The sequence below is a fragment of the Manacus vitellinus genome, unplaced genomic scaffold (genome assembly GCF_001715985.3).
Source record: "Manacus vitellinus isolate BGI_N305 unplaced genomic scaffold, ASM171598v3 scaffold_20_pilon, whole genome shotgun sequence".
Lineage (NCBI taxonomy): Eukaryota > Metazoa > Chordata > Aves > Passeriformes > Pipridae > Manacus > Manacus vitellinus.
The window spans coordinates 9,765,282-9,777,895 of record NW_021939471.1 but is presented as its reverse complement, the minus strand read 5'-3'; the positions used below and the strand labels follow the sequence as shown (position 1 = coordinate 9,777,895).

Genomic DNA, 12,614 nt, shown 5'->3' with positions numbered 1-12,614 from the left:
TCTCTTCCCTTTTGCAGACAAGGTTGGGGATTTAACTCTATGCCATCTCTAAGACCAGGGAAGTTTGTTCAGTTTTGACTACCTGTTTTTCACACATGGTATGCCTTGCAGCCACCATTGTTTTTAATACAGAGATGAAAACTGTCTAACACACTCACTGGGATCAGCAGAGGTTGTGCCTCTAACCCTCTGAGGCTCGGTGGTGGTGGTTGCTCCATAGTTTCATCCCCAAAAGCAAAAAATGCACCCAATGGGTGATTTGGTCTGATGTTAACTTTTCAGTGCCAGGGGCTAGTTGACCCCTTTTTTAATCTATTTTATTTTTTAATAATCTGCTTAAATCTGAATCTGGTCTCCAGATGTCAGTGATAAAGAGGTATGATTTCCATTTTATAAACACATCTGTAGAAGGCATTTTCTTGTAAGAATTCCCATTCTAGGAAGCTTAAAAGGCACAGAGCTTTTGTGGAGCCTTTACTACCATTTCCTCCTGTGATGTGCCACGAGATGCATTACAATCTCTTAAAGCAAATCACACAAGACACGTACACACTAAGAATAATGATAGTTTGTCACTTTTGAAGTCAATGGTAAATATCCTGGACTGGGAATCCATTGTAAACTATCTAAACTTTAAATCAAGATTAGATCTTAATTTAAATTTTACAACATCTTAGGAAGTTGTGGGAGAAGTAGGTGCCATGGTTTTCATGCAAGCAACAGCAGCTGAGGCTCTGTGAAGAAGTGATTGGGCAGCTCCCACACTGCTGCTTCCTGCAGCTTCCAGGAGTCTCCAGCTGCCAGATCTCTGCAGACTATTGCTGGCTGGTGCATCACAGCACTGCATCACTGCCATAAAGGGAGGCAGTCACACAAGACTTCTAACCATGTATTTGTCAGCCCTTCCACTGCATTCCTCCAAATTAGAGAATAAGAAGGATTTGTCATCCTCAACTTCTTATGCTGGTTTTGGTCTAAATTTTCTATTACATCTATGTCCACACTCAGTTTCAATACCAGTAGCAACAGCCCATGTTTTTTCCAGGCAGGGTGCTTTACAGTCATTTCCCAGTCTGGGTAATAATTTGCACATTGTAATGTTTAAAACTCAACTGCCAAATCACAAATATCCATAGCTTTATTAATCTACAGGCTTTGTAATCAGAGCAGGGCTTGTAATCTTGTGGATTCACCATGTCATAAAAAGCATTTATATCCCTGATGCAACCTGGGGAGCAGAGATAGCCCATGGCATTATCTGCATGCTTAATCCAGGCTGGCTACATGCAGCAGCCCTTGACAACAGCAAGATGTAGTCCTCCTTTGCTGGGAGGACCCAGGCGTGTTACAGAACTGGCTGCAAAAACCCAGGCAGTCGCACTTGCTTGGGAACAAGATTAAGAGATGGATTAAAACAAGCTGATTAAAAATATTTTCAAGTTAGGGTCTAAGCCCATGTGCACCTCACCCAGCTGTTTCTATTTCTTATCAGCCATAAACATCTTAATTACTGAGTTAAACAGGTAACAGCCACAACTGGGCTCAAAACTAGTTGGCTAGTAACTCAATAATTGGGAAGCAGGCAGTCAGCAATTGGCTTCTTTCAAAGACCTGCCAAAATTTTTCTTTAGAAGAGTGTCGAATGATGAATGTTCACTTGCAGCTGGATTTCTCTCCTTTGAAGTTCCAAACATCTGTTTTCAATTGCTCAGTGACTTTGCATTTTGATTAGCAGTTACCACCAGTCACACAGACACTCGCAGGGCCAGGGAGGGAGAGAAAGCGAGCAAGCGAGACCTCTCTTTTTCACTTTCCATTTCACACATGACGCTGTCCTGCCTGCTATTTTCATTATCTCTTGTAACCATCGTGTTGCGGCTCTGCCATGGTAACTGATTTTTCAAGATATATTTCTGCGGCTTGTCCAGGGCGATGCAACACTGTTGATTTACATCCGCTCAGCATCTGTGTCCCATATGGGACTTGGCTTTCAAGGTCCTTCCACATTGTCACATTTCAGCCATAAATCTCAATATACAGGAACAACAATCTAAAAAAATGTACCAGCTCTAAATAACTCTCAGCTTTTGATATGTTGCCTTCACCTGCTGCTTTTTCTTTTCTTTTCTTTTTTTATGACATTTTTCTGTGCCTGGCTGCTTGCAATTTGCTTCTTGGTTGCATTTGGAGTTTTATAGGGTTGTAACAAATTTGAACTTACAAATTAAAAGACTTTGAGGTTATTTGGTATTTTATCCTGAACAAAAGACAGCCACTGGGGAAAAAAAAAAAAGATAAAAAAAAAACCACTGAGGGTTTACGTACAACATGTTTAATAACAGGAAAATAAAAGGGCTGAAAGGAGCCTATGGAAAATATTCAATGTATTTAGCCATTTCCTCCTGCTTATGGCTTTATTAAATGATATCCTGAAGGGTGCCGACAAAGAAACACAATCACACATAACTGAGCAAAGCTGCCTCTTTTTAGAAGTGGAAAGAATCAAGCCTGCTGTATTCCACTTAATGCACCCATAAAAGGAGAGTTTGCTGGAACCTAATGTCATTTACTGTTGATCTTAATATCCTTTCCTTTCTTGCTTAAATTTCCCCTGACACCTGCTTGGAGGTTCTTTCACATGGACCACATTGGAGAAAGGGAAATTGGACAGAGACCCTTTGAAGGCATAGTCAGGAGCCTGAAGTGTGAAACCAGATGCTTTCTGCAGTGAGCCAGAGCACACTAGGGGATCCTCTTGGTCCGTTTGCAGTTACATCATTTGTGGGTTTGAGTGACTTGTTCTATAAATTGGCACAATTGTTGGGAATGTTGTGTGTGTTTTTTTTAACGTGTCATATGCCTTTATGAAAGAAAAAGATGTTCTGCCTGTGATCTCACTTATCCAGTAATGACAGCTAAGTGGATTGCCAACACCAGTGTAGATTGTAGATTAAAAAATTAAGAGAAAAAGTAGTGTGTCCAACAGGAACTCCAAATCCGTAGAACTCCCATATGGAAACAGACAGTTCACTTGAAGTTCAAACCGTGCTGACATCTGTAGCGTGTGGAAATTTCATAGTATTCTTGTTTTATCTCTTCCTGCCATTTTAAGAACATGAGAAAAAGATTTTTTCCCTTGTTTCGTACTACCTGGGCTTCTTGTACTGTCTGTTGCAAACAGCATCTCTACTCCTCTTTTTTTCAGATGTAAAGCCCACTGCAGAGACACTGGTGCCCACTTTGAAGAGTGAAGAGACCACCACCCCATACCCAACTGATGAAGATGCAACTGAGTGTGGTGATAGCTGTGGAGATGAGGAGGGTATGTATCAGAGCAGCACATCTTTATCTCAATAAGTGATGGGTTAAGAGCTAAGAAAATACTCTTATCTTCCTATTAGCTCTTATACATAGGGCTGATTCCTGGAAAGCTTAGGGTAATATTATTAGTGATAGGCCAAGATAAAAAAAAAACCAAACCAACCCATAAACAAAACCTGCCAAAATCTGATAAGTTATATCAATGAAGGACAGAAGAGCAAGAGATAGCGACTAAATGTGTCCCTACGGTACAAGACACAAAGAGCTGCTCTCCAAGCCTCCTTACATGACCTGAAGAAACTCACTTAGTGCCCTGTTTAGAGCCACCTGCATTCCAGATCCCCTTGGCTGGATGTCATAAATTCAGAAGGTGATTCAGAGGAGAGATTCAGACTGCCTGGTATGCAGGGCTCCTTTGCAGAAGTCAACTGTGGGAGTAAATCACAATGTTTATCGAAGACTGATGTCCTGAACACTTATCTGTGTAAGGATCATCTTCCCTAATATCAGTGGCTTAAAAGGTAGGAGAACAGCCTGGGCTCCTTGTGCAGGCAGCAGAGAGAGGAACAGTAACACTCCAGGCAAGATTTCATCTGCGCAGTCTTAGATGGCTGTCAGATGTACAGGAAATGGTTTGATATCTGTGGCACTTGCCTGCCTCTTCTGACTATGGAAGAGGCCAAATGTTAGTTTAGACTACATGCTGTGCTTGTTAAGAGCCAGTGCTTGGAGAGGATAATCTTCTCTGCCTCAGATCCCTACCTGTACAAGCAGACATCATATTCTTCTGCTCCTTGCAAGGGCAGTGTGAGCATCTAAAGTTTGTGAAATGCCCAGATGAAGAGAAGAGGGCTTGGCAGAGCTGAGCAAGGTTAGTTGTACAGTGCAGTAGGCAGGAGATGCACTCCCCTGGGCATGACAGCAGAGCCTGGGCCTCAGCACTGGAGCATTTACACAAGGACTTCAACAAGAATCTCACAAACTATCCTTTGAGATAGCTCCTAGGACTTCTGTCACTTCAGCTTTCAGTCCCAGAGGAAAAATTAATGGGTTTTTAAATAAATAAATTAAAAAAAGAACACTAATTGGCTTTTTCACACCTCCCCTGGGGATTCTACTGTAGTTTAGTTCTGGAAATGCAAGTTACAGAAGTAGCTCAAAGGGCCTGATTCTCATTGCTTTGCCTCAGTGATAAGCCTGTGCAACCCTGCAACCGTTGAGGCACTTGGAAAACTGCTGAGAGGAAATTTAGGCCAAGTAATAGTCTCTGCAACAACAAGATTCCTGGGTGCAGTCCAGGGCAAGAGAGCAAGCAGAGTATGCTGTGGAACGTGGAACCAACCTCCCTGTTAACTTCCCTCAGATTTAGCAACAATTTTCATTCTCATACTCCATGAAACAATGAGTGTGTTTCTCTGGACAATCAGATTTATGACAGCCAAACAGAAACAATGCTACTCTCCAGGGTATGAGAGATTGGAATAAAAAGATCCATGATCTCCATTGTTTTATTTTGGAGTGGGAGCATGTAAAAAAAAAGCCCTCTGCCCCTTGCAGCAAAGTTCCCTTGATGGCTATCACTGGAGTCACTCACCTCCTTTTGGCTCTCTCTCACTTTGTGGGCACTGTGATTTAAAACTTCCTCTTTGCTCAGGAAAAACCTGGCCTATAATTAGGCTCAGACGTGCATGTCCGCTGAGTGCTTGGGATGGATTTAGGCCATTTCTGGAGCCTCCATGCCTTATGTCTGCTTCCCTCAACCAATGGAGCCAGCAGCTGGCTCACTGTTACATGCAGCCCCTGGCATGTGCCCGCCTGTCCACAGCCCCGTCTCTCCAGGAAAGCTCTCCAGAGCTTTCAAAGCTGTTGTCACAGGGGAATTAGCTCTGCTTCTGTTTCACAGATGAGAAGTTAAATGACTCTCCCAAAGACCATGTGGTGAGTCCATAGCAGAGCTAGAAATAGAGGCTGTCTCCTTTCACTCAGGATCCAAAAGCTTGAGCTCATGGTGGCCGCACATTTTCCCTGGTAGCATTTCCACAAGAAGGTAGGAAGCGGTGAGTGACAGCTCTCCACATTGACAGACAGCTCCCGTCTGGTGCAAGTGGCTAGATCTGTCACTCAGGAGCTGGGTTTCTGGAGCACTTGAGATTTTCCTTTTGGAGTCAGAGCAGGAACTGCTGAGCATGGGGCACTCAGGAAGCACTCTTCCCTGACATTTAAAAAGGCATTTAATATTGACCACTTTAGGGGATGAAGAGAAGGTGCTTAGATTAGAGTCTGGAGGCATTTGGTACTTGCTTTTATATTTGCTTACTTTGGTGGATTAGCCACAGGACGTGGTGTGAACATTTTGATGATGCAGAACTTAAGGCTGATCCTTGGAGCTGAGGAAGTGTGAGATAGGTTAAAAGCATCAGTATGAGTGAGATTTCATGCTTTCTTTGATATTGATGGCTTGCAAGCTATTTTAGTTTTCAGTTGGTTTTCAATAGCAACCCTTCATGGGTAGGTCATTTTTTAATCCAACTTTATTTTGCTTTTCTTTCTTTTTATAAGATTTCCAGCTCCCTGCAAACTTTAACTGCAACTTTGATCTTCCCGAAGACCTCTGTGGCTGGTCACACGACTTGGCAACTGGTTATACATGGTCTTTTCAGCCTACAAGCACCTGGATTGGCAACTCTGAACCAAGCCCTGAGACTGTGCCTGGTAAGATGGTTAATACCAAAGCAGGGAAGAGGGAGTTGATGGGGCTTTCTCCATGCAAACAGTATAAATGATTATCGCACAGCTATCACGAGTTTTGAAGGCTGTGCAGAGCTGAACATTTTCTTTTATGGAAGCTTTCAGATGCTTTGCTCTATGGTTCATGATTTATTTATAGGGCTGTGACCACTGGCATTGAATTCTTCTAACTGTCCTCTTGAGATAGCCTTGAATCCAGCAGTGGGTTTTGAACCCCCTGTGACTGTGAAGGTTAGCCCAGGCTTTCTTCCACATCCTCACCCAAATGTCTTCTGTAGGATCCAGTGCTTTTTCCTCAGAATGCACTTCTTCCTCCCATATGTTACTCAGATTGCCCGTAGTCTTCAGATATTCTGTACTCTGGGCTTGCATAGGCTAGATTTCAATCTCCTCCAAGTGAAGGATCAGTTAAGCCCTAAGAATGCTGAAATGCCATCTTCTTGCTGTTTGACTTTTTTTCTCTTCCATGCTTTGGAAGCAGAAGATTTTCATGTGTGGCAGAGGACCTCACTGAGATGTGCTGGCATGGGTTGGAAGGCAGCCTGCCTCTGGCAATGTGGTTGATAGATCAACCACATTGATCAGCTTCACATCTTGGAACTCACCCCGAGACTAGTGCACTTTCCTTATCCCTCATTGACTTTGTGGCATGGTTGTCTTGAAGAACACTTGCCAGTTTCCTTATAACAGTAGACTGCGTCACTGTAGCATCACTTCACTATCAGTCACTGCCTGTGAAACTCAAGACTCCCCCCAGGGGAGCTGGCCGATCTTACCTGTCTTCAGCTCTGCCCTGATGCCCGGTGATTGCAGTGTCTGCATGTCATGCTCCCAGGGAGCCGTGCATGCTGTGGGCTCCTCCTCGCCCTCCCCTTGGTAAGGTTGAGTCTCGAGATGCAAACATTCAGGCGAACCTGTTAGCCACCTGGCAGAGTCGCTGGCCAGATTGGCAGTGCCGCCAGCCAGTTGGAAAGCCATGCAGCCAACACCTGGTAGGCAGTGCTAAAGAGGAAAATATGTATTCTAGAAACATATGGGAAGAGGAGAATCTGCTACATCTCCACACACAAATCACCCCCACACAAATGAACACATCATTTTTCCCTTCAGCTCCTGAGGTGCTCAGCTTTTTTCTAAGAGACACGGTAATGCTGTAAGTGCAGCCCATATGGACATCTGACGAATTCTTTGGCGTGACACAGGGACACAGTGTCTGCTATGGAGAAAAATATTTTCATATGTCAAGTGTTTATCTCTTCAGCATTTGAGTGCTTTAGAAGATTAATATCTGGAGCTCAGTGGAGCCTCAGGCAATAGGAGAGAACACTTACAGCCAGCCTCAGACTTAATAACCCTCCCCATCTCATTCTCTGTAATAATGTTTAATTAATATAAGTCTCCTGCAAGTAGGATAAAAATTACTTATTTTTATAACTCAGACTCAATTTTTCATTTCATTTCCTCTCCCCCGAGTCTCCCTACAATTAGTTGGCCATAGTTTCTTAGAAGACTCTGTTGTAGCCCAGGAGAGGCTGGTGCTGCCTCAGACAGCTCAGCATGCAGTTCTGTTTTTTACACTTCTTCTACTCTCTCTCCTTTTTCTCAGTTATGAATTGCAAGGTCTCATCACTGGGGCTGGGGCACGTTGTCCTGCTGAGTTCAGTAATCTGTTTTTGTGCGAGAGCTCTCCCTTACAGTGCTGTGCAGAGTCAGGCAGCAAAGCACTGCTGGGGTGCAGGCAGCTGCTCAGGCACTGCCGGCAAGTCACGGGCTGTACGGGCAGAGAAAGAGGACAAGGTAGTGGCTCCAGAAGGCTGAAGTGACTTGCCCATATCAGCAGAGGAAGTCAGCAGCAGACACCAAGCACAGGCTGGGCAGTCGTCATTGGTGCTGCCATGGGATCTGCCTCCTGGATGGGTTGGGCAGGGCTGTGCCCTCCTGGCATCTCTGCCACTACCTTGCCCACATAGCACAGGGCTGCAGAGGGGTCGGGATACAAAGGTATCACTGCCATGCCTCTCTTTGGTCCTGCTCTTAGAAATTAAGAAGGTATGACACAAAAGGAAGCAAGTATTTGCTTTTTTCCTCCCCGCGCAGCTTTTAAAAGCAACTCTAGAAACATGAAAAAGAGGCGATGCCAGCTCTTGGTGGGGACAGAATCAAAGCATTGTTTGGTTCACACTCCCCTATTCTTCCCCTGCCTTTCCCTCATTCTCCCTCCAGCACTTTGTTTCTACTTAGAAAATTCATGCTCAGACTCCAGGGAGCAAGGAATGAAAAGCTGTTGTTCGGGGTGGTCTTTACTTATGAATTCCCCACCCTGGGGTGAGCAGTTGGGTGAAAGAGAGCAGCTGTGCTTGGTTAGAGACAGGGCAAAAGCTAATAGGAACTCAAAGCTGCTGGAGCCCAATTTACCCTGATTTAAAGGTGCTGGCCCAGGCTAGAGGCCTGGCTGCTCCACGGTAGCAAGGAAGTGTGCTGTGCCTTTAAGAGCCATGTGGAATGTGTTTCTGCTTCTTTTGAAAATACCAAAACAAAAATTAAAATTAAAAGGGAAAAAATAATAATGAAAGGAGGAGCCCTGGCTCAGTCTACATAAGAGAGAGGGGGAAGGAAATGACCATGGTGAAATATCCTCTGTGAGGCACTTGATTAGAAAAGTCTGCTGAGAGACAAGCCTAAATTCCTCAGATATCTCCCAATTTTGTTTTATGCGTTGTATGCAATTCCTCCTTGTCTTTGGCACGGAGAAGTTCTCAAGACTGACAAGACACCCACTGCTCTCATTCCACTATTTTTATTTCCAGGATACTCTTTCAGGCAGCTCTGCATTTCTTTTTTTAGCCCTGTGTTCCTTGGGCTCTTCACACCATGGATTAACTCCAGCGTCCTTTCCTGCAGTCTCCCATTACACGTCTGGGGACCTCATTGGTGAAAGTGCACTCAAAGTGCCCAGCTCAGCAGAAGCCCAGCATGGTTCCAACTGCTACCTGCCCTTTGCAAGCCTAGAAAATACCACTGGCTCCCTTTTCCATGCCCCCACAGGAGATTGCCAGGATTTTTCCCTCTATGGACTTTAAGATGCTTCCCATCCCTAGAAAGATTCCCCTTAGCTGCACCTAGCAAGCTTCAAGGAGCAACAAGTTCAGGTTTCAATGAGATTTCATCCCCCCTCCTGCTGCACGCAATGGCAGCATGCCATTGGTGTCAAGATAAAGGTCTTAAGACCTGAAAATAAATCTGAGTTGATAACTTGGGCACCTCAACTCTTCACCATCTTTGAATTTCACTGGAGTCTTGATCCTAAAGGGTGTAAAGATCCTGGGTCATATCCTTAGGTGGCAGGTGTGGTTGCATTGCTCTCAGTGATGCTACACTAATAAGCCAGCAGTGAAAAGCTGGAATGGGTGTGTTTTGCCTATTTTTTTCCTTCTTTTTTCTTGCAGTGCTTAAGCAAATACCTTGTGGTCCTAGAGGAGCACTGTGGGGTCTGCAGCTTTACCATGTACTGCTTCTCATTTGGGCGAGCACGGCGCCAGGGTCAGAGCCCTGGCAGTGTTGTGAACCCTGTGTTGTTTGGCTGTTGGCAGCTGTACATGCACACAAAAAAGGAAGCACTTTTAACCTTGCAGCTCTCCTGACCACACAGCTCTTGGGTTGGGCTGCAAAACCCACTGAGAGCTTCTCTTCTGGGCCACAGCCTAGCTGCCTTTGAGGGTCAGGAATGCTGCTCGTTTGGGTTGTGGGCAGTGCAGGGAAAGGTTTATTTGTTTCAAAGTGTTTTCAGCAGAGGAGTGTTTGTAGTGCTCTGAAGTTTCGTAAGAGCTTATTTTTTAAGAGAAACAAATGTTGAGCTGGTTTTAAGCTGATGGTGACCCCTTTACCATTCTTGTATTTTTCCCATGGGATCTTTAAAAGGGAAAGTTTCATATTTTTCCTGCAGTCCATGAGAACTGCTGCCTGAAGGCCTTGATTCTACTGTGTCCAAACCAGCAGAAAGGTTTTCATGGTGTTAACAAGCAGGGCTGGACTAAACTGGGTCTGCACTTACTCTCATGAGAATCTCAGGGCTTGTGCCTTGGGGACACATTTTGACCTCAAGGGTCAATCCTTTCTCCTTTGAAGTAGGAAGGAATTTTACATGTGGAGTAGTGTGAAAGTCAAGCACTTTTGTGCAGTGAGTGGGCAGCTGCACATTGTGGGAAGGAGACCACATATCCAGCACTGTCTCACCTCACTCCCCTCATGTGTGGTGCCGATTGCCTCTCAGCAAAGCTGTACAGGTCTCTCCAGACTCTTGTTTGCACAGTGAGGACAGCAAATGCTAAAAAATCCTTTGTGCCCTGGCCACCTGCAGCATGGTAGAGCTGGGACACCCCAGCACCCAGCTCACAAGAGATTTGCTGAGTGTCAGCTGGGCTGTGGGAGTTCCCTGGCTGCAGGCTAGGGCTGGTCTGTGGCTGTCTTTGTGTCCATACTATCTTTCATGAGAGAAGGGGGTATGGCCATGGTCTGTCCCTGCATTTCCAGCAAAGCTCTCACTCACTTGGGCTGGGCTGGAGGCAGAGGAGAAGAAACCATTCCTCTGGGGTCACCCATTTGTTCACTGCTTGCCCGAGTCTTTAGTCACTTTTTGGACCCAAACACCAGTGACACACACTGCCTAAAAAACCAGGCTGGAATGCTCTCTGGAAAGCAAGCCACCATCTCTCAAACCTTAGTGTGGGCACCACTCCATTGCTTCACAGCAGTGCCTCAGCAGCCTGTGAGTCACAGAGCCTGATTTGGGAAAGCGCGTGCAAGCACGAGCAAGCAGCAGTGAGCAGACTGTGCAGTGGAAGTGGTTGATGCCCTCAGTGGTACGTGCACAAACACTGGGCACAGGTGGGTCTGCACACACCCTTACATGTAGGGGCATGCAGGGTGCCAGCTGGGCTGCCAGAGGATGGAGGATGAAGCTCAGTGACAGGCAGCTCACTTAGCATAAACGTCAGGCTCTAATGGGCATTTGATTTGTCAGGGACACTGCGCCCTCCCTGTGCTCCTGTAGGACTCACAGTTGCACAGTGCTGTTGAGGATATGAGGCTTAATTGAGAGGATGTAATGGCTGGTCCATTAGAAAGGCTTCAGAAAGCAGGCAGAAAGCTTGGTTCTGGGCAAGTGTGGGGCTTTATGCCTTTCGAAGGATTGATTTAGAGACTGAAATGGCAAGGACTTGGCAGGCTAATTAACACATAATCAAAATTGAGGGGATTTTCCAGCAGACACAATGATCTAGTTAATATAAATATTAGCTTTATGGAGGATTGACTTCGTTTGGTAAATGAAAGTCTGTTATTGAGGAGAGGCCTGTTACTGAAATTACAGCAGCAGCCTTTTAAGGTGAATTTGCATGATTTGCCAAAAAAATTAAAAATATAATAACTATCCAATTTCAATCTGCATATTCATGCAGCTGCCATTCCCTTGCTACCAGATCCCCTGAGGGGATCTGAGAGGATCTGCTTCCTGAGAGTGGCAAAAGCTGATGCAGCCTCCAACTCACATGCCCCAGAAGAATGGCAGGATCAGGCCCCACTGGGATGTCCCCTTGGCTGTGACACAGCATGGTTGGGGTGGTATTTGGGGCTATGCAAGCAGCAAGACACTGCCTGGAGCAGTGTTGTAACCTATGGGATTTGACCGACAAGAGGTGGCTGCTGTTGGAGTGTGGTGTTGCCACTAAAGCACACTGCAAAATAAACTCTGCAATGAAGAAGAGTGCAGTGACCTTTGGAGGGACATAAGTGAAGGCAATTCAGCGTGGTCCCTCCATGGGAGCGGCAGCTGTAATTCAACAATATCCAGTGAGGGGGAAATGCAGAGGGCATCTGAACACTCGGTAGTTGCTTGTGTACTTGCTGCCCAACATGTTTTGCTGGAACACCTCCATATGTTCTGCTGAGATTCACGAGGGAAGGTGCTTTTGTTGGGAGAGAGGGTGAAACATGCAGGACCCAAGCACAGGCAGGCTGACCTTGCAGAGAGGGTGGCTGCTGTATCTTGTGCTTGCAGCCTGACCCAAACTGTGAGGCTTCATCCCCCGCTGCCCTTAATGTTCTCTCAGATGGCTTCCTAGCAGGAGGGGACAGGTGCGCCAAGAGGAAACCGCGTTGGCCAGATGGTTGTTTTGCAGACCCCAGCTGGTGATTTATCCGGGACTCACTGCCATACACATACGAGGGGCTCTGCCGTCATCTGGCTGGGGTGGTTCCATGTTCATACTACTGGCTCCCCTACATCCAGATGATCCCATAAATCTTCCATGAGATTTATGCCATAGCCTCAGTTGCAAAAGAGTGGTAAAATGCCTGAGCAGGTTTGTCCTGCCTTTTTTTGAGCCAGTGCTTTGAACTACCAGTGCCAGTTCTGTGGGGGATATAGCTGGAATAGAGACTGCAAAGCAAAGTTCTGGGAAAGAGATTAAAATGCATTTCTGATCCTGGAAGAATTGATCAGCTCATCGTTGCAAAGCTCCCTTCAAGTGTTTTAACAGGGAAAATCA

The 12,614-nt window shown here is 45.6% G+C and overlaps 1 protein-coding gene across 3 annotated transcripts in view; it reads left to right on the top strand.

Annotated features, from left to right (window-relative positions):
* Positions 1–12,614, top strand: part of NRP2 (neuropilin 2) — an 88,658-nt gene that overhangs the window by 47,686 nt on the left and 28,358 nt on the right. For all 3 annotated transcript variants that reach the window (XM_018071766.2, XM_018071765.2, XM_018071767.2), the window contains exons 11-12: positions 3,206–3,322; positions 5,881–6,033. In XM_018071766.2, the coding sequence (XP_017927255.1) occupies positions 3,206–3,322; positions 5,881–6,033 (270 nt within the window). The remainder of the gene's footprint in view (positions 1–3,205; positions 3,323–5,880; positions 6,034–12,614) is intronic.